The 27,510-nt window shown below is 37.6% G+C and overlaps 1 protein-coding gene across 6 annotated transcripts in view; it reads left to right on the forward strand.

Annotated features, from left to right (window-relative positions):
• The window catches only part of AQR (aquarius intron-binding spliceosomal factor), a 138,105-nt gene that overhangs the window by 54,875 nt on the left and 55,720 nt on the right, over nucleotides 1-27,510 (forward strand). For all 6 annotated transcript variants that reach the window (XR_016392136.1, XM_030762878.2, XM_022587531.2 and 3 more), the window contains 8 exons: nucleotides 269-415; nucleotides 1,209-1,278; nucleotides 3,793-3,903; nucleotides 6,373-6,482; nucleotides 18,730-18,865; nucleotides 20,759-20,968; nucleotides 22,757-22,894; nucleotides 26,985-27,056. Coding sequence is in view for 5 of the 6 variants with exons in the window: in XM_030762878.2 (XP_030618738.2) it covers nucleotides 269-415; nucleotides 1,209-1,278; nucleotides 3,793-3,903; nucleotides 6,373-6,482; nucleotides 18,730-18,865; nucleotides 20,759-20,968; nucleotides 22,757-22,894; nucleotides 26,985-27,056 (994 nt within the window). In the remaining variant the exon portion in view is untranslated. The remainder of the gene's footprint in view (nucleotides 1-268; nucleotides 416-1,208; nucleotides 1,279-3,792; nucleotides 3,904-6,372; nucleotides 6,483-18,729; nucleotides 18,866-20,758; nucleotides 20,969-22,756; nucleotides 22,895-26,984; nucleotides 27,057-27,510) is intronic.

A 27,510-nucleotide genomic window follows, 5' to 3' on the forward strand; every position in this document is an offset into this window, starting at 1 on the left:
CCTAAAAAAACAAAATAAATATATAAATAAATGTTTCTTCTTTGATTCTCCTTTAATCAGATGACTTTTTTCTTAATCTAAACACCCTTAACTGCATTTTAATGCTTTTAAATATACTTTTTTCAAAATTTATGTGCAGATAGTAAGTTCCTTTAAACTATAGATGTTTCTTACTCATCTGATTATCCTCTATACAATGTCATGCACAAGATAGGTGCTTGGTAAATTGTTGTTAATTGTAAAAATGAACAAGGTTTTGCTCTTGTAGGATAACTTTTCCAGTAAGAAATGGAAAGGGGAAGAAAAGGAAAGATGCAGAGAAGGAAGATGAAGACACTGAAGAGGCAAAAACCTTAATTGTTGAACCTCATGTTATTCCTAATAGAGGTCCTTATCCTTACAACCAGCCCAAACGGTAATTTCACTATTTCTGCTAATTGTAATAATGAATAATAGTTTGCTATTTCAAGTGGATTAGTAATATTTAAAATTTTTTCTGATTTTAAAAATTATTTAGAAACTTCTGTTTCTGGACCCTGTTTACTTCTCTTCTGTTAGTTTTGGCCATTTGTAGTAATATTTTTGGCCATTCTGTAGTTAGTAATATTTCAAAAAGAAACATTTTCAGGTACTATGAGAAATAAATATTAACAGTCTACCTTAATGTGAGCACAAGGTTCTTACTTCATGACCATGTGTTGCATTTAGCAGCTACCCTTGTGCTTGTGTGCCATGACTAATAAAGTGGCATTGTATTTGGTGTTAGATTTGGAACTAGAATTTTGACACTCTTGTTAAGATCTGGGCTGGGCTAAACATATTGGAAAATAACTGTAGTCTTTTCTTTCCATAAAATTCATGCAGTTTTAATTGGTCTGTGGAGGGGCGGAGGTAAAGAGGGTCATTCAGAAGAGATTGGGCCAGTCATGTAGGATGTAAAGTTCTTGAGATCTGCTGTGCAACATTGTGCTTATAGTTAACAACACTGTACTGTACATTTAAAATTTGTTAAGAGGGTATATCTTATTTTATGTACTGTTTACTGCACACACACCCACAGAAAGGGCTGGATTGGGAGGAGGAAGAAATTGGGAAACAAGGGGCAAATACAGAGCAGATGTTCAGACCTCTGGTCATTGTTGTCTAAATTCTTACTAACGTCATCCATCTTTATTTTTAACGAACTTCTTATCAACTCTTATTTGAAGGAATACAATTCAGTTCACTCATACACAGATAGAGGCCATCCGTGCTGGAATGCAGCCTGGGCTAACTATGGTAAGAGAGTTACTGTTCTACAAGTTCTTAAATGGATTCAGACTAGAAGTGTCAGATTTTCAGCGTGTATTCTGTTTTAAGGCCAAAAACCCAACTGAATTAAGTGTTTATAAGTAATTGTGGCATCTTATGTGTATGGACGCTACTCATTTCAATGTTCATAAATAAAGTTTTGTTAGAACCTCACTGTGGCCATTCATTTATGTATTGCCTGTAGCCATTTTTGTGCCACGACAGCAGAGTTTAAATACTTGTAGCAGAGACTGTATGGGCCACAAAGAGTAAAATGTTTACTTGCTGGCCCTGTACAGAAAAGGTCTGTTGACAGTGCTTTAGAAATGTGTTTAATTTCCAAGTATTTGAAGGTTTTTACTGATTTCTGGTCTAAGTCCATTATAGTCAGAGAACATACTTTCTATGATTTCAATTTTTTTTAATTTATTAAGGTTTGTTTTATGGCCCAGGATATGATTTATTGGTGAATATTCTGTGTGCACTTGAAAAGAATGTGTGTTCTGTTGTCTTGGGTGGAGTGTCCTGTTTATGTCAATGAGATCCATTTGGTTGATGCTGTTATTCAGTACTTGTCTATCCCTGCTGGTATTCCACGTACTATTGCTGTTGCTGACTGAGAGAGGAGTATTGAAGTCTCCAACTATAATTGTGAATTTGTTTCTCCTTTCAGTTTTGTCCATTTTTGCTTCATGTATTTTAAAGCTTTATGGATATGTACATACACTTTCAGGGTTGTTGTGTCTTCTTGGTGAATTGACACTTTTGTCATGTATAATGTCTGTATCACTGGTAATTTTCTTTACTCTAAAGTTTACTTTGATATTAATATAGCCATCACAGCTTTCTTTTGATTAGTGTTTACATGATATATCTTTTCCCATCAGTTTACTTCTAACCTACCTATTATATTTGAAGTGAGTTCCTTGTAGACAGCATATAGTTGGTGCGTGGTTTTTTTCCTCCATTCTGACAAGTCTCTGCTTTTAATTGGTGTGTTCAGTCCATTTACATTTAATGTACTTATTAATGTGTTTGGGTTTAGGCCTACCATTTCATTATTTGTTTTATGTTTGTTCCCTTTTTTGTGTGTTCCTGTTTCCCTTTTCCTGCCTTCTTCTGAGTTATTTGGATAGTTTTTAGTGTTTCATTTATATTTATCTATTTTGTTCTTTTATTATATCTCTTGTATAGGTTTTTCTTAATGGCTGCTCTAGAGAATTACAATATACATACTTACTCTTTCACAGCCTACTTAGAATCAGTATTCTGTCTCTTAAATTGATTGGAGGATCCTTGCTTCTATATAGGTCCCTTTACCTTCCCCTTTTATGTTGTAGTTGTCATATGTTTTACCTGTAAATACACTGAAAATACCATCAGGCAATATTAGAACTTTTTCTTGCAGACATCAAACATATTTTAAAGAACTCCAGAGGAGAAGAATAGTCTGTTATATTTACCATTTATCCTTTATTCCTGATATCTCAAGTATCCTCTGGTATCATTTCCTTTGTCTGAGGATTTCTTTTACCAGTTTTCTTTTTGTTGGGGTTTTTTTTGTGGGGGGGGGGGGGATACACAGGCCTCTCACTGTTGTGGCTTCTCCCGTTGCGGAGCATGGGACGCGCAGGCTCCGGACGCACAGGCTCAGCAGCCATAGCTTACGGGCCCAGCCGCTCCGTGGCACGTGGGATCCTCCCAGACTGGGGCACGAACCCGTGTCTCCTGCATCGGCAGGCGGACTCTCAACCACTGCGCCACCAGCGAAGCCCCCTTTTACCGGTTTTAAGAGCAGATCAGCTAGCAATGAATTACCTTTATTTTCCTTCATATGAGAATGTCTCTAATTCATCTTCATTCTTTAAAGATATTTTCACTGGACAAAGAATATTGCATTGATAGTTTTCTCCTTTCAGCACTTTAAAAATGTTATTCCACTTCCTTTTGGCTTCCATGTTCTGATGAGAAGTCCACAGTCATTTGAAACATCTTTTTGCTATATGTAATATATCATTTTTCTCTGGTTGCTATTAAGATTTTTTTCTCTGTCTTTAGATTCCAACCATTTAATTATTGTGTCTGGCCTTAGATTTCTTTAAGATTATTCTGTTTATGGTTAAATGAGCTTCTTGAATCTGCAATTTATGTCTTTTGCCAGATTTGGGAAATTTTCAGCCATTATTTCTTTAAATACTTTTTCTACACTGCATGCTTTTCCCCTTCTTTCTAGGATTAGAGAGATATGTTATACCTTTTAATATTGCCTCATAGATTCACAAGGCTGTGTGTATTATTTTTTTAATCTTTTTTTTTCTGCTTGTTGTTCAGGTTGGGTGATTTCTATTGATTTGTCTTCAAGTTCACTAACTCTGTCTTGTCCATTCTGCATTGAACTTGCCCAGTGAATTTTTAAATTTATTTTATCTTTCAGTTTTAAAATCTCCATTTTCTAACTATGTGATAACTTAGTAGTTTGCTATGTGTTCATCTGCTTTTTAGGTTGTGGGCCCACCAGGTACAGGAAAAACAGATGTGGCAGTCCAAATCATATCCAACATCTACCACAATTTCCCAGAGCAGAGGACTCTGATTGTTACTCATTCCAATCAGGTAAAAGAGAGAGTGTGTATGTGCGTGTGCATGCATGCACTCCATACATGCATGTATGAAATGGACATGCATGTATGGAGTGGGAGATGCATGAAAGCACAATGGAGATTTCTGCTTATATGATAACCTGATTATGGGCTCACAGAGTACCAGGAAAGGCTGATGAGCATAATGTTTGTTATTGAGTTAATCTTGGATTATCTCTGGTCATGACTAGACCATATTGAGAAAAATACAAAAACAATCTTTTATTTCGAATAGAGGCAGTCCAAATGTGGAAAAGCTGAGAAGAATATTTGGATATGTGGTAATTGCCTTTTTCTCCTATCATCCATGCTAAGCTAGACCTTTTACTTTGAGATCAAAAGCATTATCCCTTACTAGTAGTATTTTTCTACTAGTAGAATGGATATTCCTAAAAGACTAAATCCAGATCATATTAATACTGGATTAAATTTTAAATCCTTATAAAATATGCATATGAATATGTATATTACATGGAAGGACAATTTTAGGTTGCAGGTCCAATACATAAGGCATTTATAAATAGCTAAAACAAGGAAAACAAACTCCTTTCTTGTAAATAATGGATGAAAAATGGTCTTTACATCTGTATGTGTGCTGAGGTAATTATTCTGAAGCTGTCACTACCATAGACATGAAAAAGAACAAGTGATATTAACTCTAATTTAAATGTGACAGGGAGCTAGCTCTCAGAACATTCTGAAACATGTTATGAAACTCACATGGTAGTCTAAATCTCCAAAGGTACTTGTTTTCTCTGAATACGTATTAACAGTAGTGATTTCAGTTGACCAATTCTTTAAAAAAGTTGGTCTACAGAGGAACTCTGAGTTTTTAGAATGCTAAATGTTATTTACGGTTATTCATCAACTTAATCTCAGGATTTTAAAATTAGTACTATCCAATTCATTCACTTATGTTTTTATTTCTTTAAAGTTTATAAGTAACTGACCTGGTGTACTAAAATTGTGCACAAGAGAGGGTTAAGACTTTATCTTGATAAAAGAAACATTAACTGTGTAAAGACTTTTTTCTTCTATTTAATAAAATTCAGTCTATAATAATGTTACCTATTTACAGATACTTAGAATGAATAAGGAATTATTCAGTGTTGTTTTAACATAATATTTTTTAGTAAATTTTGTCATAACTTGATAATGACTTTCTATAGTATCCTCTACTTATGACTGTCTTGTGTAGCACAATTATAGAGAAGGTTATTTTGCAAAAATAGCCAAAGATTTCTTTGCTCCTTTGATAATCAGACCATCCTCTTAAACGCAAGTTGTTGATATTTCACAACTGTTTTGTTTACCAGATCTTGGTTCCCATCTATAATTCTAGCAGTTCTCCAACATCACTTTAATTCACGATGAAATCTTGCAGTTTTTTCTGAGATTGCAATGTGCTAGTATTTTTTGTCCCCTAAATCTATGTGGTTCGTGAGTTTGGATAGGAAAGGTTTGGACAGTGAGTAATGCCACGTGGTCTGATCTATTGCATCTCAAGTTTTAGATGGAAAATATCAAGAGTTTAGATAGCGTGAATTTTTTTCCTGAAGATTTATGTTTATCGCATCAGTTTCTGAGCTCTAATTGCTAGAATTTTGATAGCAAAGGATATCTGTATACCTTACGTAGCCTGGATGTTTACGAGACTGGATGCTGACCTCATGGGCGGGGTTAAACTAGTGGTAAATTGGGAGAAATATTTGAGTGGGGGCTAATTTTTAAATGTCATTTTATTAGCATATCTTTCCATGCAATGAAACTTTTGCCTTTCTGCAAAACCTTATAACTGCAGATGTTCAGATAGTAAATACTAGGATTTCAGGGAGCCCCAAATACGAACATTTCATAGGTAAATGGCTTTCATCAGAACAGTTTGCAATGAGTGCTCTGCTTCTTATTGTATAGAGAGCTAATTTAGACTTTCAGTCTAAGATTTGAATGTTGCACTTTACCTTTCCTCTCTGTGATCCTTTTGAAGTATTCTACCCACACATCTAAGAGGACTTCTCCAACCACAAAAACTTTTCAGTTTTCTGCAACTCATGGAAATTCTGTTAAATAAAATGAAACTTAATGTGATTGTTAATTATTTTACTAATTTTTACTACTTGAGAGAAATATATACTGAGCCAAAGCCTTCTCTTTTCATAAATTATCAGAGATGTAATGGATAGATGGTTTTTATGATTTCCAGTTACTAATTTGACCAAGTATACATATGTAGCGATATCAGAAATCAATAAAAATACTGTTTTGTTTAAATTATAAATGGCCTTAATATAAGATGTTTCCTTCTGTGTTTTTACTTTGATTCTTATCTGACTGGGCAATGCTCATTCGTTTCTATCCTTCTGATTGTTAGTTTTTGTTACTTTTAAAGGAGCCTACTGATTCTATAAAATTCTCCATCATTCTTTTTTTTTTTATTCTCCAGGCCCTGAACCAGTTGTTTGAGAAAATCATGGCTTTAGACATTGACGAGCGTCACCTCCTGCGTCTTGGTCATGGAGAAGAAGAGCTGGAGACGGAGAAAGATTTCAGCAGGTGAGCAAATGGGGATTAGTTTTGAAACGGTATACAAAGAATTTTTAACCTTCTCTTTTTCTTTAATAAAGAGCAGGAAAAGAGAGCAGTGAATACTCCAACTGAATTCTGAAGGGTTCTAGTGTAACCTACTTAGGCTATCCTAATTGAACCTAAAGTCTGTTCAGGATTTCCCTCTGCTCCAGTTCTGCATGTTTATGCCATTTTTTTCCTCATACAGTTATTTCAGTGAAGAGAGTTATCTTTTCATCTTGTTTAAATTGCATATATCCATTTGCTCTCTATTTATTGAAGTAATTTTTAATGTTGCCAAGCCCAAACTGTAAAACGTTTACGCAATTCCTGTTCACATTTCATCTGCACATTTAATTTGCATATATTTTAGGCACCAATTAACTGGATTCATTTAATGAAATGCAGTTGGAGATTAATGATAGTATAAGCTTTGGGGTTGTAAATATTAATTCAGGAACTTATTGCCAGTTTAGCTGGACTTTATGCTTAATATTACATATTATAAGGTGACTAAAACTTTAGAAGTCAAATTTCTTCTGCTGTTAGTATTTTGGGTTTTTCCTTTAAAGTTGCTTTATGATAGCTCATTTCATTTATATTTAAATTCATTTTTAAAGCATAGTTTCAGTCAATAGGCATAATTAACAGCTGTACATAATAAATACAGCCTTTGACTATTGAACATTACTTTTGACTAAATCGATTATAGACATCAAAAGAGCTAAAAGAGTGTTAACTTATTATGTTGCATTTATTTTGAGTTCTTGTATTAAAGAGATCACGCAACAGTTTTTCTTTTTAACCTCTTTATAGGAGTAGAATTGCTTTACAGTGTTGTGTTAGTTTCTGCTGTATAACAAAGTGAGTCAGCTAAATGTATACATATATCCCCATATGCCCTCCCTCTTGCGTCTCCCTCCCACCCTCCCTATCTCACCCCTCTAGGTGGTCACAAAGCACCCAGCTGATCTCCCTGTGCTAGGCAGCTGCTTCCCACTAGCTATCTGTTTTACATTTGGTAGTGTATATATGTCAATGCTACTCTTTCACTTCATCCCAGCTTACCCTTACCCCTCCCCGTGCCCTCAAGTCCATTCTCTACATCTGTATCTTTATTCCTGTCCTGCCCCTAGGTTCATTAGAACCATTTTTCTTATTTTTTTAGATTGCATATATATGTGTGTTAGCATATGGTATTTGTTTTTCTCTTTCTGACTTCACTGTATGACAGACTCGGTCCATCCCCCTCACTACAAGTAACTCAATTTCGTTTCCTTTTATGGCAGAGTAATATTCCATTATATATATCTGGCACATCTTCTTTATCCATTCATCTGTCGATGGACACTTAGGTTGCTTCCATGTCCTGGCTATTGTAAATAAGGCTGCAGTGAACATTGTGGTACTTGTCTCTTTTTGAATTATGGTTTTCTCAGGATATATGCCCAGTAGTGAGATTGCTAGGTCATATGCCAGTTCTATTTTTAGTTTTTTAGGGAACCTCCATACTGTTCTCCATAGTGTCTGTATCAATTTACATTCCCACCAACAGTGCAAGAGGGTTCCCTTTTCTCCACACCCTCTCCAGCATTTACTGTTTCTAGATTTTTTGATGATGGCCATTCTGACTGGTGTGAGATGATACCTCATTGTGATGTTGATTTGCATTTCTCTAATGATTAGTGATGTTGAGCATCCTTTCATGTGTTTGTTGGCAATCTGTGTATCTTCTTGGGAGAAATGTCTATTTAGATCTTCTGCCTATTTTTGCATTGGGTTGTTTGTTTTCTTGATATTGAGCTGCATGAGCTGTTTGTAAAGTTTGGAGATTAATCCTTTGTCAGTTGCTTCATTTGCAAATATTTTCACCTATTCTGAGGGTTGTCTTTTTGTCTTGCTTATGGTTTCCTTTGCTGTGCAAAAGCTTTGAAGTTTCATTAGGTCCCATTTGTTTATTTTTGTTTTTATTTCCATTTCTCTAGGAGGTGGGTCAAAAAGGGTCTTGCTATGATTTATGTCATAGAGTGTTCTGCCTATGTTTTCCTCTAAGAGTTTTATAGTGTCTGGCCTTACATTTAGGTCTTTAATTCATTTTGAGTTTATTTTTGTATATGGTGTTAGGAATTGTTCTAATTTCATGCTTTCACACGTAGCTGTCCAGTTTTCCCACCACCACTATTGAAGAGGTTGTCTTTTCTCCATTGTATATTCTTGCCTCCTTTATCAAAGATAAGGGGACCATATGTGTGTGAGTTTATCTCTGGGCTTTCTGTCCTGTTCCATTGATCTATATTTCTGTTTTTGTGCCAGTACCATACTGTCTTGATTACTGTAGCTTTGTAGTATAGTCTGAAGTCAGGGAGCCTGATTCCTCCAGCTCCGTTTTTCTTTCTCAAGATTGCTTTGGCTATGCAGGGTCTTTTGTGTTTCCATACAAATTGTGAAATTTTTTGTTCTAGTTCTGTGAAAAATGCCATTGGTAGTTTGCTGGTGATTGCATTGAACCTGTAGATTGCTTTGAGTAGTATAGTCATTTGCACAGTGTTGATTCTTCCAACACAAGAACATGGTATATCTCTCCATCTGTTTGTATCATCTTTAATTTCTCTCATCAGTGTCTTATAGTTTTCTGCATGCAGGTCTTTTGTCTCCTTAGGTTGGTTTATTCCTAGGTATTTTATTCTTTTTGTTGCAATGGTAAATGGTATTGTTTCCTTAATTTCTCTTTCAGATTATTCATCATTAGTGTGTAAGAATGCAAGAGATTTCTGTGCATTAATTTTGTATCCTGCTACTGTACCAAATTCATTGATTAGCTCTAGTAGTTTTCTGGTAGCATCTTTAGGATTCTCTATGTATAGTATCATGTCACCTGCAAACAGTGACAGTTTTACTTCTTCTTTTCCAATTTGGATTCCTTTTATTTCTTTTTCTTCTCTGATTTCTATGGCTAAAACTTCCAAAACTATGTTAAATAATAGTGGTGAGAGTGGGCAACCTTGTCTTGGTCCTGATCTTAGTGGAAATGGTTTCAGTTTTTCACCATTGAGAACGATGTTGGCTGTGGGTTTGTCATATATGGACTTTATTATGTTGAGGTAGGTTCCCTCTCTGCCTCCTTTCTGGAGAGTTTTTATCATAAGTGGGTGTTGAATTTTGTCAAAAGCCTTTCCTGCATCTACTGAGATTATCATATGGTTTTTATCCTTCAGTTTGTTAATATGGTGTATCACATTGATTGATTTGTGTATATTGAAGAATCCTTGCATTCCTGGGGTAAACCCCACTTGATCATGCTGTATGATCCTTTTACTGTGCTTTTGGATTCTGTTTGCTAGTATTTTGTTGAGGACTTTTGCATCTATGTTCATCAATGATACTGGCCTGTAGTTTTCTTTTTTTGTGAAATCTTTGTCTGGATTTGGTATCAGGGTGATGGTGGCCTCATAGAATGACATTTGGAGTGTTCCTCCCTCTGGTATATTTTGGAAGATTTTGAGAAGGATAGTTGTTAGCTCTTCTCTAAATGTTTGATAGAATTCGCCTGTGAAACCATCTGGTCCTGGGCTTTTGTTTGCTGGAAGATTTTTAATCAGAATTTCAATTTCAGTGCTTGTGATTGGTCTGTTTATATTTTCTATTTCTTCCTGGTTCAGTCTCAGAAGGTTGTGCTTTTCTAAGAATTTGTCCATTTCTTCCAGGTTGTCCATTTTACTGGCATATAGTGGCTTGTAGTAATCTCTCATGATCCTTTATATTTCTGCAGTATCACTTGTTGCTTCTCCTTTTTCATTTCTAATTCTGTTGATTTGAATCTTCTCCCTTTTTTTCTTAATGAGTCTGGCTAATGGTTTATTAATTTTTTTTTATCTTCCCAAAGAACCAGCTTTTAGTTTTATTGATCTTTGCTATTGTTTCCTTCATTTCTCTTTCATTTACTTCTGATCTGATCTTTATGATTTCTTTCATTCTGCTAACTTTGGGGGGTTTTTGTTCTTTCTCTGATTGCTTTAGGTGTAAGTTTAGGTTGTTTATTTGAGATGTTTCTTGTTTCTTGTTTCTTGAGGTAGGATTGTATTGCTATAAACTTCCCTCTTAGAACTGCTTTAGCTGCATCCCATAGGCTTTGGGTCGTCATGTTTTCATTGTCATTTGTTTCCAGTTATTTTTTGCTTTCCACTTCGTTTTCTTCAGTGATCTCTTGGTTATTTAGTAGTGTATTGTTTAGCCTCTATGTGTTTGTAGTTTTTACAGTTTTTTTCCTGTAATTGATATCTGGTCTCATAGCATTGTGGTCGGAAAAGATACTTGATACGATTTCAGCTTTCTTAAATTTACCAAGGCTTGATTTGGGACGCAAGATATGGTCTATCCTGGAGAATGTTCCATAAACACTTGAGAAGAAAGTGTATTCTGTTGTTTTTGGATGGAATGTCCTATGAATATCAATTAAGTCCATCTTGTTTAATATGTCCTTTAAACCTTGTGTTTCCCTATTTATTTTCATTTTGGATGATCTGTGCACTGGTGAAAGCGGGGTGTTAAAGTCCTCTACTTTTATTGTGTTAGTGTCAATTTCCCCTTTAATGGCTGTAAGCATTTGCCTTATGTATTGAGGAGCTCCTATGTTGGATGCATAAATATTTACAATTGTTATATCTTCTTCTTGGATTGATCCCTTGATCATTATGTCGTGTCCTTCTTTGTCTCTTGTAATAGTCTTTAAAGTCTATATTTTCTGATACAAGAATTGCTACTCCAGCTTTCTTTTGATTTCCATTTGCATGGAATATCTTTTTCCATCCCCTCACTTTCAGTCTGTTTGTGTCCCTACGTCTGAAGTGGGTCTCTTGTAGACAGCATATATACGGGTCTTGTTTTTGTATCCATTCAGCCAGTCTGTGTCTTTTGGTTGGAGCATTTAATCCATTTACATTTAAGGTAATTATTGATATGTATGTTCCTATTACCATTTTCTTAATTGTTTTGGGTTTGTTTTTGTAGGTCTTTTCCTTCTCTTGTGCTTCCTGCCTAGAGAAGTTCCTTTAGTGTTTGTTGTAAGGCTAGTTTGGCAGTGCTGAATTCTCTTGGCTTTTGCTTGTCTGTAAAGGTTTTAATTTCTCCATTCTGATCCCAGCAAGGATCTGAATGAGATCCTTGCTGGGTAGAGTAATCTTGGTTGTAGGTTTTCCCTTTCATCACTTTGAACATGTCCTGCCAGTCCCTTCTGGCTTGCAGAGTTTCTGCTGAAAGATCAGCTGTTAACCTTTATGGGGATTCCCTTGTATGTTATTTGTTGCTTTTCCCTTGCTGCTTTTAATAATTTTTTCTTTGTATTTATTTTTTGATAGTTTGATTAATATGTGTCTTGGCATGTTTCCCCTGGGATTTATCCTGTATGGGACTCTCTATGCTTCCTGGACTTGATTGACTATTTCCTTTCCCATGTTAGGGAAATTTTCAACTATAATCTCTTCAAATATTTTCTCAGTCCCTTTCTTTTCATCTTCTTCTTCTGGGACACATATAATTCTAATGTTGTTGCTTTTAATGTTGTCCCAGAGGTCTCTGAGACTGTCCTCAATTCTTCTCATTCTTTCTTCTTTATTCTGCTCTATGGTAGTTATTTCCATTATTTTATCTTCCAGGTCACTTATCCCTTCTTCTGCCTGTTATTCTGCTATGGAGTCCTTCTAGAGAATTTTAAATTTTATTTATTGTGCTGTTCATTATTGTTTGTTTGCTCTTTAGTTTTTCTAGGTGCTTGTTAAATGTTTCTTGTATTTTCTCCATTCTGTTTCCAAGATTTGGGATCATCTTTACTATCATTACTCTGAATTATTTTTCAGGTAGACTGCCTATTACCACTTCATTTATTTGGTCTGATGGGTTTTTACCTTGCTCCTGCATCTGCTGCATATTTCTCTGTCTTCTCATTCTGTTTATCTTACTGCATTTGGGGTCTCCTTTTCGCAGGCTGCAGGTTCATAGTTCCTGTTGTTTTGGTGTCTGCCCCTAGTGGCTGAGGTTGGTTCAGTGGCTTGTGGAGGAGTCTGGTGCCTATGGTCTGGTGGGTGGCGCTGGATTTTGTCTTTCTGGAGGGCAGGGCTGTGTCCATTTGTTGTGTTTTGGGGTCTCTGTGAACTTAGTATGATTTTAGGCAGCCTTTCTGCTAATGGGTGGGGTTGTGTTCCTGTCTTGCTAGTTGTCTGGTATGGGGCATCCAGCACTGGAGTTAGCTGGCTGTTGGGTGGAGCTCGGTCTTAGCATTGAGATGGAGATCTGTGGGAGAACTCTTGCTGATTGATATCACATGGGGCTGGGAGGCCTCTGGTGGTCCAATGTCCTGATTTCGGCTCTCCCACCTCAGAGGCTCAGGCCTGACACCAGGCTGGAGCACCAAGACCCTGTCAGCCGCATGGCTCAGAATGAAAGGGAGAAAAAAAGAAAGAAAGAAGGAAAGAAAAAAAAATGTATATATATATATTTTAAGTTATTAAAATAAAGAAAATAATAAAAATAAAAAAGAGAGCAACCAAACCAGGAAACAAATCCACTAATGATAACAAACACTAAACTACGATAAACATAAAAATCAGAAACAAATCAGTCGCAGACAGCAAACCCCAAGTCTACAGTTGCTCCCAAAGTCCACCGCCACAATTTTGGGATGATTCGTTGTCTATTTAGGTACTCCGGAGAGGCAGGGTACATCAAGTTGATTGTGGGGATTTAACCTGCTGCTCCTGAGGCTTCACGGAGAAGTTTCCCTTTCTCTTTGTTTGCACAGCTCTTGGGGTTCAGCTTTAATTTTGGCCCACCTCCGCATGTAGGTTGCCCTCTGGCATCTGTTCACCGCCCAGACAGGAGGGGGTTAAAGCAGTGGCTGATTAGGGGGCTCTTGCTTATTCAGGCCGGAGGGAGGGAGAGGTGTGCTAGTTACAATTGGAATATGGGGTGAGCCTGAGGCGGCAGAGGCTGGCGTGATGTTGCAACAGCCTGGGTGCGCCATGTGGTCTCCCAGGGAAGTTGTCCCTGGATCACGGGACCCTGGCAGTGGTGGGCTGCACAGGCTCCCAGGGGTTGGGAAGGGGAGGCGGGTGTGGACAGTGACCTGTGTTTGCACACAGGCTTCTTGGTGGCTGCAGGAGCAGCCTTAGCGTCTCATGCCCGTCTCTGGGGTCCGCGCTGTTAGCCACGACTCGCGCCCGTTTCTGGAGCTCGTTTAGGTGGTGCTCTGAATCCCCTCTTCTCTCGCACCACGAAACAGTGGCCTCTTCCCTTTTTTTTTTTTTTTTTTTTTTTTTCTGTACGCGGGCCTCTCACTGTTGCGGCCCCTCCCGTTGCGGAGCACAGGCTCCGCACATGCAGGCCCAGTGGCCATGGCTCACGGGCCCAGCCGCTCTGCAACATGTGGGGTCCTCCCGGACCGGGGCACGAACCCGTATTCCCTGCATCAGCAGACGGACTACCTCTTGCCATTTAGGCAGCTCCAGACTTTTTCCCGGACTCCCTCCCGGCTGTGGTGCACTAGCCCCCTTCAGGCTATGTTCACGCAGCCAACCCCAGTCGTCTCCCTGGGATCCGACTGAAGCCCAAGCCTCAGCTCCCAGCCCCCACCTGCCTCGGTGGGTGAGCAGACAAGCCTCTATGGCTGGTGAGTGCCGGTCGGCCCTGATCCTCTGTGCGGGAATCTCTCCGCTTTGCCCTCCGCACCCCTGTTGCTGTGCTCTCCTCCGCGGCTCCGAAGCTCCCCCCACCGCCACCCGCAGTCTCCGCCCGCGAAGGGGCTTCTAGTGTGTAGAAACTTTTCCTCCTCCACAGCTCCCTCCCACTGGTGCAGGTCCCGTCCCTATTCTTTTGTCTCTGTTTTTCCTTTTTTCTTTTGCCCTACCCAGGTATGTGGGGAGTTTATTGCCTTTTGGGAGGTCTGAGGTCTTCTGCCAGCGTTCACCTGTTCTGTAGGAGTTGTTCCACATGTAGATGTAATTTTGATGTATTTGTGGGGAGGAAGGTGATCTCCACGTCTTACTCCTCTGCCATCTTGAAGGTCCCCCTCCCAAAATATTTTAGCTTCTGAAAAGTCAGAGGGCAAGATCAACACATTAATTTATTTAGGGCTGTAGATTCTTAATTTTGGATCAGCTTGTAATGCTTCCCTGAGTTCTTCCCATGGGTATTTCTTATTATTAAACCTAACTTACACAAGTGGGCTCAACTCTAAAATCTACCAATCCATAATTCATCGAATGTATGGGTGCTCATGGTATGCTAAATAGTGTAATTATAAGTGTGGTACAGTTCAATTCCTGGTATTTAAAGATATTATAATAGAAAAGCAGCAGAATTTTAAAAATGATTTCAGGTGCTACTATGTTTCTCAGGAAAAACGTACTTTTTGCTTTCTGATAGGAAAGTCAAGCTCCAGATCTTGTTAATAATGTGTGTGCTTGTTTGTTCATTTATTTCATATTTCTCTCTTTGCCATAATTAAAAAGAAAAATAGTGACTGTTGTTTCACAATAAAATTAATATCACTTTCCCTAAACAAAAATTTTCGTATCTAGTAAGATAGCGGAGAGGGAGTGATCACTCGTAATGCTACTTCTCCCAAACAAGTTTTTATTAGTCTCTTTTTCAGTAATCATCTGTAACTATGCTATTATTTATAATTGTGTACAGGCGTACCGCAGAGACTTTGCAGATTCAGTTCCAGACCATCATAATCAAGTGCATATCACAATAAAGCGAGTCACATGGATTTTTCGGCTTCCCAGTGCATAGAAAAGTATTGTTTACACTATACTATAGTCTACTAAGCATGCAATAGCATTATGTCTAAAAAAACAATGTACATGCCTTAGTTAAAAAATACTTTATTACTAAAACATGCTAGGCATCATCTGAGCCTTCAACAGGCTGTAATCTTTGCTGGTGAGGGTCTTGCCTCAACGTTGATAGCTGCTGACTGATCAGGGTGGTGGTTGCTGAAGGTAGGCGGTGGGGGGGGGGGCTATGGCAGCTTACTAAAATGAGACAGCAGTGAAGTTTGCCATGTGGATTGAATCTTGATTTCTCTGTAGCAGGCAATGCTGCTTGGTAGTATTTTACCCACGATAGAACTTCTTTCAAAATTAGAGTCAATCCTACCAAACTCTGCTGCTACTTTGTCAACTAAATTTATGTAATATTCTAAATCCTTTGTGGTTATTTCAACAGTCTTCATGTCACCTTCACCAGGAGTAGATTCCATCTCAAGAAACTTCTTTCTTTGCTCTCCCATAAGAGGCAACTCCTCATCTGTTAAAGTGTTATCTGGAGATTGAGGCAGTTCAGTCCCATCTTCAGGTTCTACTTCTGATTCTGGTTCTCTTGCTACTTCTACCACAACTACAGTTTTTTTTCCTCCACTGAAGTCTTAATCCCATGAAAGTCATCCAGGAGGGTTAGGATCAACTTCTTCCAAACTCCTGTTAATTTTGATACTTTGACCTCTTCCAGTGAATCACGAATGACCTTAATGGCATCTAAAATGGTGAATCCTTTCCAGAAGGTTTTCAGTTTACTTTGCCCAGAACCATCAGAGGAATCACTGTCTATGACAGCTATAGTCTTACAAAATGTATTTCTTAAATAATAAGACTTGAAAGTCGAATGACTCCTTGATGCATGGGCTGCAGAACAGATGTTGTGTTAGCAGGCCTGAAAACAACATGAATCTCATTGTACATCTCCTTCAGAGTTCTTGGGTACCAGGTGCATTGTCGATGAGCAGTAATATTTTGAAAGGAATCTTTTTCCTGAGCAGGAGGTGCAAACAGTGGGCTTAAAATATTCAGTAAACCATGTTGTAAACAGATGTGCTGTCATCCAGGCTTTGTTCCATTAACAGAGCGCAAGCAGAGTAGACTTAGCATAAGTCTTAAGGGCCCTAGGATTTCTGGAATGGTGAATGAGCATTGGCTTCAACTTAGAGTCACCAGCAGCATTAGCCCCTAACAAGAGAGTCAGCCTGTCCTTTGAACCTTTGAAGATGGGCACTGACTTCTCCTCTCTAGCTATGGAAGTCCTAGATGGCATCTTCTTCCAATAGAAAGCTGTATTTTTTCCACACTGAAAATCTGTTGTTTAGTGTAGCCACCTTCGTTATCACAGCTAGATCTTTTGTATAACTTGCTGCAGCATCTACATCAGCACTTGCTGCTTCACGCTGCACTTTTACGTTTTGGAGGCAGCTTCTTTCCTAAAACCTCATGAACCAGCCTTGGCTAGATTCAAACCCTTCTGCTGCTGCTCCCTCACCTATCTCAAACTTACTAGAATTAAAGATAGTGAGTTATGGCCTTGCTTTGTCTGGATTAGGCTTTGGCTTAAGAGAATGTTGTGGCTAGTTTGATTTTCTGTCCAAACCACTAAAGCTTTTTTCATATCAACAATAAGGCTGTTTTACTTTCTTATCATTCATGTGTTCACTGGAGTAGCACTTTTTTAAAATTTTATTTATTTATTTATTTTTGGCTGTGTTGGGTCTTTGTTGCTGCGCGTGGGCTTTCTCTAGTTGCGGTGAGCGGGGGCTACTCTTCATTGTGGTGCGCGGGCTTCTCATTGTGGTGGCTTCTCTTATTGTGGAGCATGGGCTCTAGGTGCACGGGCTTCAGTAGTTGTGGCACGCGGGCTCAGTAGTTGTGGCTCATGGGCCCTAGAGCACAGGCTCAGTAGTTGTAGTGCACAGGCTTGGTTGCTCCACGGCACGTGGGATCTTCCCGGACCAGGGATCAAACATGCGTCCCTTGCATTGGCAGGCGGAGTTTTAACCACTGCGCTACCAGGGAAGTCCCTGGAATAGCACTTTTAATTCCCTTCAAGAACTTTTCCTGTGCGTTCACAACTTCATTAACTGTTGGTGCAAGAGACCTAGCTTTTGGCCTGTCTCAGCTTTCAACATGCCTTCCTCCCTATCCTTAATCATTTCTAGCTTTTGATTTGAAGTGAGACATGCAACTGAACACTGAGAGGCCATTGTAGGGTTATTAATTGGCCTTAACTTCAATATTGTTGTGTCTCAGGGAATAAGGAGGCCTGAGGAGAGGGAGAAAGACGGGGGAATGGCCAATTGATGGAGCACATCAGAACACACACACAACATTTATCGGTTAAGTTTGCCATCTTGCATGGTCATGGTTTGTGGCACCCCAAAACAATGACAATAGTAATATCAAAGATTACATATCACAGATAGCAAATGTAATAATAATGAAAATGTTTGAAATAGTTCAAGAATTTCCAAAATGTGACACAGAGACATGAAGTTAGCAAATGCTGTTGGAAAAAACAGCACTGATAGACTTGCTCAATGCAGGGTTACCACAAACCTTCAATTTGTAAAAAATGCAGTATCTGCAAAGTGCAATAAAGTGAAGTACAATAAAATGAGGTGTTCCTGTACCTTGCTTTTTAAAATTAATTAGTAGATTTTTTTTAGTATAGTTTTGGATTTACAGAATAATTGAGCAAATATTACGTAGAATTCCATTGTATGTTGCTTCTTTTTTTTTTTTTAATTAGTGTTAAAGGATTGAAGGAGGCACTTTTTATGGTGGAAAGAGTATACATAGGCTTTGGGATCCAATTCTGGTTCCACTTTTTTTCTTAACTACCTATCTCTGGGCCGGGTACTCCCCAAATTTTAGTTTTCTTACTCATTCAGCAAACATTTATGAACATACTTGGTCCAGATGCCAAGCTCCATGCTCTATGCCAAAGAATGATCAAATAAATTTTAAAATTACTTTTCAAAACCTTTAGAGCTAATCTACTTTTATGATAGTGCTATTAAGAGTAGCCAATCTGTAAACTATATTCTGTTATGAGATGAACTAGCACCTGAATACACTGTAGTGTTTCCTTTTTTGTGAAGGTCTTTTTATGAAGAAAAAAAAAAAAGCCAAACTAGAGGTGTGTTTAGTAATGTAGTTGATTTTCCTGTCTCACAGACCACTAACACATTTGCAGATCAGCCCTGATCCATAGGGTACATTTTAAGTAGCTTTAGTATAAAATAACTCAAGAACTGTTACTTATAGTAAATATAAACGTATGTTTTCTACCGTTCTTTTTTTCTCTTTGGCCATTTATCGTTTCTGTTATGATTTTCTTCAATATTTTGCTGACAGTTTCCTTGCAAGTCTCTTCATTATGTAATTTTGCCTTTTTGCTTAATTGAAATTTTTAGGTATGGAAGAGTTAATTATGTCCTAGCTCGAAGAATAGAGCTTTTAGAAGAAGTCAAACGATTGCAGAAGAGTCTAGGGGTTCCAGGAGATGCTTCGTATACTTGTGAAACTGCAGGCTATTTCTTCTTATATCAGGTAAGAGATTAAGGGTTTTACAATCACACTTTATTGTAATATGGTCTTCAGTTGGAAACTGGGATGGGTTCTGGAGATCCTTTCTTGAAAGCTTACTTTTTTATTGAGTAGATTAAAATATATGCTATTGCCAAAGCTATATTTGTGAGTGTTAAATGTTTGTATTTCCTATTCTCTTCACTTTTCTTTGCTAAATAACTTTGCTTGATGACTCATTCAGTGAAAGGCCAATGTTGCTACTTTAAAATCTTTTTTCTTCTTTTTTTCTTGCTATTGGCAAAGTTTCTAGTCTCTCTCTTTTTTTTTTTTTGTTTTCATTTTTTTCCATTACTATAGAACTATAACCAGTCTAGCTACCCAGTGGTAACAAATACAGTTCTTTAACTTGCTTTTGCTATGCATATTAATCAAGTAATGGAGAAAAACATACTTCCTTTTTAAATTTCTAGAAGTACATTTTGTTTTAGAATTAATTTCAAAGTAGGAGTTTAAGTTAAAAATTCTTTGACTTCAATTTAGAGGCATGTTTTTGCTTTTGTTTGGGGGTGTGAAAATTAATGAGAAATGTAAAGCCAAATAAAATAAATAAAAATAAACTTTAAAAGTCAACTGGTTTACTAATAATTTTAAATGGATTAAACATAAATAATGAAGATTTATGTATAACTGTATTTGTTCTCTTTGTTCTAATGCTATTTGTATGTTTTAGGTACAAATCATAACACTGAAATTGTAAAAATATATATGAAAAAAAGAGTTTATGCTCATTATAAGCAGGTAAACCAGTTGAGTCCGTTCAGAATGAGCTGATTTCATGGTTCCTTGTGAAACACGGGACATATGCATGATCTTGCAAAGTTGTCTGCATTAGACTCAGACTGTTGAGAACTTTGAATAATGGAGTAAAGATCATGCTTAAATGCATGTTTGTCACAAAATAAAAATCACTAGGCTCTCAGTGAAAGCTAGTTTTAAAAGTAATAGAAATAATATATAAATTATAGAACCTTAAGTAATAAATTTGAGAAATATGAACTGGAGGCCTCAGAAGGCCTCACAGTTTTGAACACACAATAATCACATTGGGAAAGTTGTTTAAAAAGGGAATTCTCAAGCTCTGTCCCCAGAGACTTTGTTTTAGTAAGGTGTGGCACCAGGTATCTACATTTTTATTTAGCTTTTCAGATATTCTTTCTAAGGACCACACTTTGAGAAACACTGAAGTTATAACAGAAAAATTGAGAGAATTACAAAAATGGAGATTAAGTAGGAACTGAGTAGAGCCATAGTTAACATTTATAGCAGGAGGTAGTTGAACTACTTATGTCACAAAAGTCATAAAATGAGCTTTCAAATATATACGCAGCTTAACCAGAAGTTCTTTATAAGTATACTAAAGAGAATTGGAAAAATTATGAAGGTCTAGGAGAAGGGTTGACAAGTGCTAAATTGATTAAAAAGCTACTAGAGCTAAACTTAACCATATATGGAGAGAAACTGAGATAGCGAAAAAATGAGGAATTTCTTTGTCCAGAGAGGTTTGGTTGGTTTTTTTTTTTTTGATCATCAATCATAAATTGTTTTGAATATGCATGGAAAATCTGAAATGTCTGAGATAAAGTCCCATGAGATGATCCTGAGGTTCTTTCCCATCCCATCCGTACATTTTTTATCAAAGAGGTTTTTTTCCTACAGCCTTAAAGGTTACTTTTATAAAAGAAGGGCAGCCTGTCAGTGACTTGGATAAGCAATAGTCCTGTTGGGTCAAAGGTTGCTTTTCTTTTCCTTTTCTTTTACCTACCAAATCTTATTTTCACTCAATTCATTTTTTATTTTATTATTTAAAACATAAGAGCTGGCAAATTTAACCTCAAGTCTCTTTTTTTCTTACAGGTAATGTCTCGTTGGGAAGAGTATATCAGCAAAGTGAAAAATAAAGGTAACACGTTGCCAGATGTTACTGAAGTCTCCACTTTCTTCCCTTTTCATGAGTACTTTGCAAATGCCCCTCAACCCATTTTTAAAGGCCGATCTTATGAAGAAGACATGGAAATTGCTGAAGGATGTTTCAGGCATATTAAGAAAATCTTTACTCAGCTTGAGGTAAGGGTTCTCAAGTTCTTTTAACTTTCCTTTAAAGGTTTTAAGCTTAGTTTGTTGTTTTTTTTAAAACGTAGTAAATGGAATATTCAAATCTAGCAAACCAGATTATTACTTTTAAGTGAGATTATTGGAAGCATTTATTTTTCTAGTTGAAGAAATAAGTAAAAATTAAGATATGAATTGAATCCCCATTTTTCTGGTGTGAAAGTCTTAGTGTTTAAGAAAGGAATGCTTTCATTAGGAGATTTAATGATTTGATTTGGAATTTGGCCATTCTAAGTTCTTTATGCCTTTGATCTGTAAACAAAAAATGAGGTTGCTGTGTTAGCCAGGATGACTGTTCCTGATTATTAAGGTGAAATAAGAATCACCACTATATAAAGGGGACAGAGAAGAATATATTTGGAACCCAGGGAGCCCTGGGATGCTTCATAGTTTTCTCATTCCTTATTGGAAACATGATTGGAAGACTACAGCAATGCTGTAAAAGGATCGCATTCAGGCTCAGACTCCTCAGTAAGAACATTTAGGATTACTTCATATAAAAAGGGCAAAGACTGTGTCTTTTTTAGTCTTTGTACCTTTTAGATATGATTTTATCCCTACTTCCTACAACAATATCTGGCACGTAATAGATGTTCAGTAAACACTGATGTATTGTGTGAGTTAGGTGGATAGAGATGGATGGATGGTAGGTACAGAATAATAAATAAATAATGTATATACATATGTAGTATGATAATGATAAAATTTTAAAACCTGCAAAACAGTATTATAGTATGTTTATGATTACATAAATAGAATGTAAAAGGATAAAAACATATAATTTCTAGTAGCTGCCTGGGGAGAGAGTGGGAAGAAGGATATATACAGGATACCTCCACCTGTACCTGTGATGCTTTAATTATTTTTTAAAAAACAAAAAAAAAATGTTTAAAAGTCTGAAGTAAGTATGATATAATGTTCCGATGTGATAAAACTTGATATTAGGTGCTCTGCACCGGCTTGTTTGCTCCTCACGTCCATCTGCTGTCCATTCCCCTCCTCTCCTCTATGGGGATCCTCTGCCATGGTCAGGGCTGAGACTGGTCCTTGGAGTTTTAATTTCCCAGCCTCTCATGTCAGCTGACTTTTGTCTGGGTTTAGCCAATGAGAAATGTGGCAAAGATAGAATAAAGAGAGAAGCCAGGATATTTCTGCACCAGCTCTCTCGGCCTGAGGTTTCGTCTCTTCCATGGCTCCAGTTTCTGCTGGCCTGGCCCACTGCAGTTCCAGCTTATTCTGGTACCCCAGTTTCTGGGCTCTGATAGCACTTCCTCCTCATTATCCTTCCTAGCCTAGGAATGGTCATAATTTCCTGCTGTTGCCAGTCTCTGGCTTACTTTGCCATTCCCTGGTTGGCTTTTCTGCTCCTCCATCACCTGTATAACGAGCTCCCTGCAATAAATTTCCTTTGTTATGAATGCTTGAAGTAGTTTCTGTTTTCCTGGAGAGACCTTGAGTAATATAGACACAATGGTGATGGATATTTTATTCAGTATTTTTGTTAATACTGTAAATATTTTATCTTATACCAAAAAAAAACAGTCCAAATTGTAGCTTGACTGTCAGTTATTTGAACTCAATTAGTACCTTATTAATTATGGACAGAATTACGATTCTTTAGGCTTAGTTTATGAGACATTTATATTAATTTCTCATATTGTCTCATAAACTGGATTGTATGAATGTATGCATGAGCTCTTTATTTTCCTAAAATAATATCTCATTGTTCTCCCACTTCCATAGGAGTTTAGAGCCTCCGAACTGCTTCGAAGTGGACTAGACAGATCTAAATACCTTTTGGTGAAAGAAGCCAAAATCATTGCTATGACCTGTACTCATGCTGCCTTAAAACGACATGATTTAGTCAAGTTAGGCTTCAAGGTAAAGACTTATATTTTAGTTCCTTAATTCATCTATGCAGCTGTTAGTTCTCTTCCCTTCCCCTCCCTTCTCCCTCCCCCGCCCCTCCCCCTCCCCTCCCCTTCTCTCCCCTCCCTTCCCCTCCCCTTCCCTTCCCTTCCCTAGGCCATTTCCCTTGGACATCTGCTTCTCACTGAAGTTTGCATTTATAATTACTTTAAAATGTCTCTTTTAAAAGTGATGATAACCTCCCATGTTTATATGATTAGTAAACTCTAAATCTAATTTTTCTAAATTTAGTTATCAGACATATGTCCTTTAAGTAACATTATAACCACATGATTGTCTAACTAACTTCTAATACTTGTTAAGGTACATTAATTTATTTTCACTATGTTTAAAAAAATCTCCAAACAGAAGTAAAAGCTTTATACAAATAATATTTGACAACGTTTTTCACCTATTAGAAATCTGTACACTTGTTTACCTTTTAAGCACACATCCACTCCCAGTTATTTGTTCATTCAGTAAATAAAAAGCCATCTATGTGAGGATGTGTAATACAGTTATTTATACTGTCAAAGGAGATATTTAAATGACTTCATCTTAAGATAAGGACTGGAGAGCTAAAGGGCAAGACAGCCTGTTACTTGTTACTCAGTTGAAATGGAATGTAATCATTGAGCAGTAAATTTGAATTTGCAGACACTTTGTGACTTTGCTATTGATACTGACTAAACTCTGATTTTAATGCACATCATTTAACTTCCCTGCAACTCTTTTATCTGTCATTAGTTATAGTGTTTGTGTACTGGTTTGAATTTAAAGTTAGCACAAGCATTTGTTGTTGATGAAAATAACTGACAATTTTTAAATGTTATGAGCTCACTGGAAGATAAGTGCTAAATAAATTCAAGGTGATAGAATTATTGTTATCTTGGATGAAAGTTTCCTCAGTTGCAAGGTAGGACAAATATGATAATTTATTAAAAGGTACTGTGAACTTACCTAGTGGTGTGAACTTACCTTTTGCATATTAGTGAGAATTTTTCACCTAAATATTTTTTTCTTGGGGCTGACACATAAAATATACTTTGGATTGATATTAAATTATATCAGTTTAATAATACAGGGAAATGATGCAGTCTAAATAGAGCATTTCATGCAGCTGTTCACATGCATATTCTACAAAACATTACTTGTAGCTTATCACATTTCCACCGATCGTTTTCTTACATTGTGCTATATACATCTAAAGATAGTTAACATGAGTGCTGATAGTATCCCTTACATCTTTTATATTTTTAATTTTGAAGTTTTATTTTTATCAAACTAACACATGCATCTGATGTAAGAGCTTAAAAACTTTGTAGCTCTACTTAATGTTAAAAAAAGGCAGTCCCCTACTCCCCTGTTACTCTCTAATTAATCTTTCAACTCTTCTAGTATTTCCTTTGACCTTTCATTTATATCAATAAAGAATGTTAAATTTCCATTAGGCATATATTTTGATTCTGTGCTGTCCCCAAAGAGACACGCAAGCACATTTGTGTACTCTTTTCCTTCCTTAAAACACCCAGTATAGTTGTGTCATAATTTTGCTTTGTGATTAAAATCTCCTTTTTAACAGAATCTATAGATATGTTTTTTTTAATTAGAAATATTTTTTTAATTTTCAAAGCAGAGCCACAGTAAATTCCCATAAAACCTATTCATTAATCATCCAAGTTTAAGCAAAGACAGCTTCTCAGTAAACATTCTAGGGTGTTAGTTACTTATGAAATGTATCTGGTGCGGAGAATTTTTATTATTTTATTTTATTTTTTATAGATATGTTTTTTGGGTTTTTTTGTGGTACGCGGGCCTCTCACTGTTGTGGCCTCTCCCGTTGCGGAGCACAGGCTCCAGACACGCAGGCTCAGCGGCCATGGCTCACGGGCCCAGCCGCTCCGCAGCATGTGGGATCTTCCCGGACCGGGGCACGAACCCGTGTCCCCTGCATCGGCAGGCAGACTCTCAACCACTGCGCCACCAGGGAAGCCTGATATGTTTTTATAAGTTAAATCACATTAGATTTGCAGAATTATTTCTCAGGAAAGAGGCTCTTTAAGCTGTTGTCTTTGAGCTGCTTCCACTCTGTTTTCCATATTGTGTCTATCACCTTCAGAGTCCACGTGGGAACTTATGAGAAAACATGGCTTTTTGAACCCCTCCTTCTCCTAGGTTCCTACCAGGATGACCTAATTAATCATTGTAATAGGGAAATTTAGCATTAGATAGAGCTAGAGAAGACACCCATCCACATGCCTAAAACTTTCAGGTAGTTTCGATAGAAACAGTGCAGAACTGAAACTTAACTTTATCATGTACAGTGGAAATCCAGCTCAGCTACCAGTTTTGAACAAATATAAGCATATTTTGGTAAAATGAGTAGCACAGAAATTAGAGGATATATGAACACAGTTTAAAAGAGTTAATTAGGGGCTTCCCTGGTGGCACAGTGGTTGAGAGTCCACCTGCCAATGCAGGGGACACGGGTTCGTGCCCCGGTCCGGGAAGATCCCACATGCTGCAGAGCGGCTGGGCCCGTGAGCCATGGCCACTGAGCCTGCGCTCCGCAACGGGAGAGGCCACAACAGTAAGAGGCCCGCATACCGCACAAAAAAAAAAAAAAAGAGTTAATTAAGTATTAAGAGCAAATATGCTCCCCCTACCTTCCACTTCCTTGGAAAAGAAAATAAGGGGAGAAAATTTTGAAAATAGAAAACAAAGGAACTCTAATTGGACTTAGTGAAAGTCTCAAAGAAAGTATTTTACCGATAAAACAAGGAATAGGATATCATATTATCATAAGTAGCAATCAGAATTAGAAGTGGAAGGGAAAAGATAAAACCTGTTGGGAATAAATCTAGAAGAAAACTGGGCACATAGAAGAGGAGCTACATGAAAGAAAGAATGAAATTTCCTTAGGTTGGAGAAAGACTTGACTTTTCATTATTTTACAAATGTGCAGTGCCTAACATTCCTGGAAACTGGGCTAGAGGGAAGATTCAGGCATCAAACAAGGACATAAATATACAGATAGAATTATAAATTGTGATGTGCTGTGAGACAAAGGCACAGAGTACTGTGAAACCCGTTTTAGATTGAGAGGTCAGAGAAGGCCTGGATAAAGTGGGTTTTAAGCTGATACTTTAAAAATGAGAAAGAGCCAAGCAGACAAAAAGTGAAGAGAAAATAGCATGTTCAGAGAGCCTGAGGCATGAATGGTTTTACCATTTCTGAGAAAAATGAAATAGGTCAATGTAGTTGAAGCTTAGTGAGTAAGGAGGAAGGTGACATGTAAAGTAGGATAGGAAGGCAGGGGCCAGATTGAATACAGGCCCTAGTTAACACATCTCTTACAGTCCACATTAAGGGTCCTTTTTTCCTAGGACAGATGGAAACCAATGAAGGGTTAGAAACCAGGTGACGTCATGTGATGACTTGTTTTATGAGTGGTTTAGGGGAGGCAAGACAGGAAGGAGAGGGACTAGTAAAGAGATTGCTGGCAGTAGTCAGAGTAGCAGCCTGGATTAGAGTGGCAGTGGTAGTAGAAATGTAGAAAAACAAATAGATTCTAGAGGGAGTTTTGAAGGTAAAATTGACATGCTTTGGTGATGGATTGAATGCCGGGGGTGGGGAACAAAAGGAGATTGTTGAGTACCAAGTAGGATTCATAAGGGAAAAAAATTACTGCAAAATACTACCTAGGATAAGAGTACCAATGGAAATGACCTCATATATAATCATAGGTTGATTCTTGCTTATATAGAACTTCAAAACTGAACTGAAAATAACTAAATTGATAATCTCAATCCAAGAAATGATAAACGAGGCTTCCTTAATGTAGAGTTGTATGTTTAGGGCACTTCCTTAAAGTTAAAGACTTGAATTGGAGAAGCGGTAGCATAATGGTAAAGAAGATCATGAACTTTCTGTTTGAATAATTTGTTGTTATTTTGATCTGAACTACTTGAGGGGTTTGGGGATGCTTATTACGGTCATGGTGGTAGCTGTTTGGCTTTCAAGCTCTCTTTTTGACAAGCTTTCTTTTTTCTCCCTTTCTCAGTATGACAACATTTTAATGGAAGAGGCTGCTCAGATTCTGGAGATAGAAACTTTTATACCTCTTCTTCTACAGGTAAGATACTGAGATTGAGACAAAGAAAGTAGAGTTTTGGGCTTCCCTGGTGGCACAGTGGTTAAGAATCCACCTGCCAATGCAGGGGACACGGGTTCAAGCCCTGGTCCGGGAAGATCCCACATGCCACGGAGCAACTAAGCCCGTGTGGCACAACTACTGAAGCCTGTGCACCTAGAGCCCGTGCTCTGCAACAAGAGAAGCCACCGCAATGAGAAGCCCGCACACCACAATGAAGAGTAGCCCCTGCTTGCTGCAACTGCAGCTAGAGAAAGCCCGCATGCAGCAACGAAGACCCAACTCAGCCAAAAATAAATTTATTTTTAAAAAAGTAAAGTTTTGGGCTTCCCTGGTGGCGCAGTGGTTGAGAGTCCGCCTGCCGATACAGGGGACACGGGTTCATGCCCCAGTCCAGGAAGATCCCACATGCCGCAGAGCGGCTGTGCCCGTGAGC

The sequence above is a fragment of the Delphinapterus leucas genome, chromosome 2, assembly GCF_059928025.1.
Source record: "Delphinapterus leucas isolate spDelLeu-1000000601 "Yukka" chromosome 2, BTC_Dleu_Yukka2, whole genome shotgun sequence".
Taxonomy (NCBI): Eukaryota; Metazoa; Chordata; class Mammalia; order Artiodactyla; family Monodontidae; genus Delphinapterus; species Delphinapterus leucas.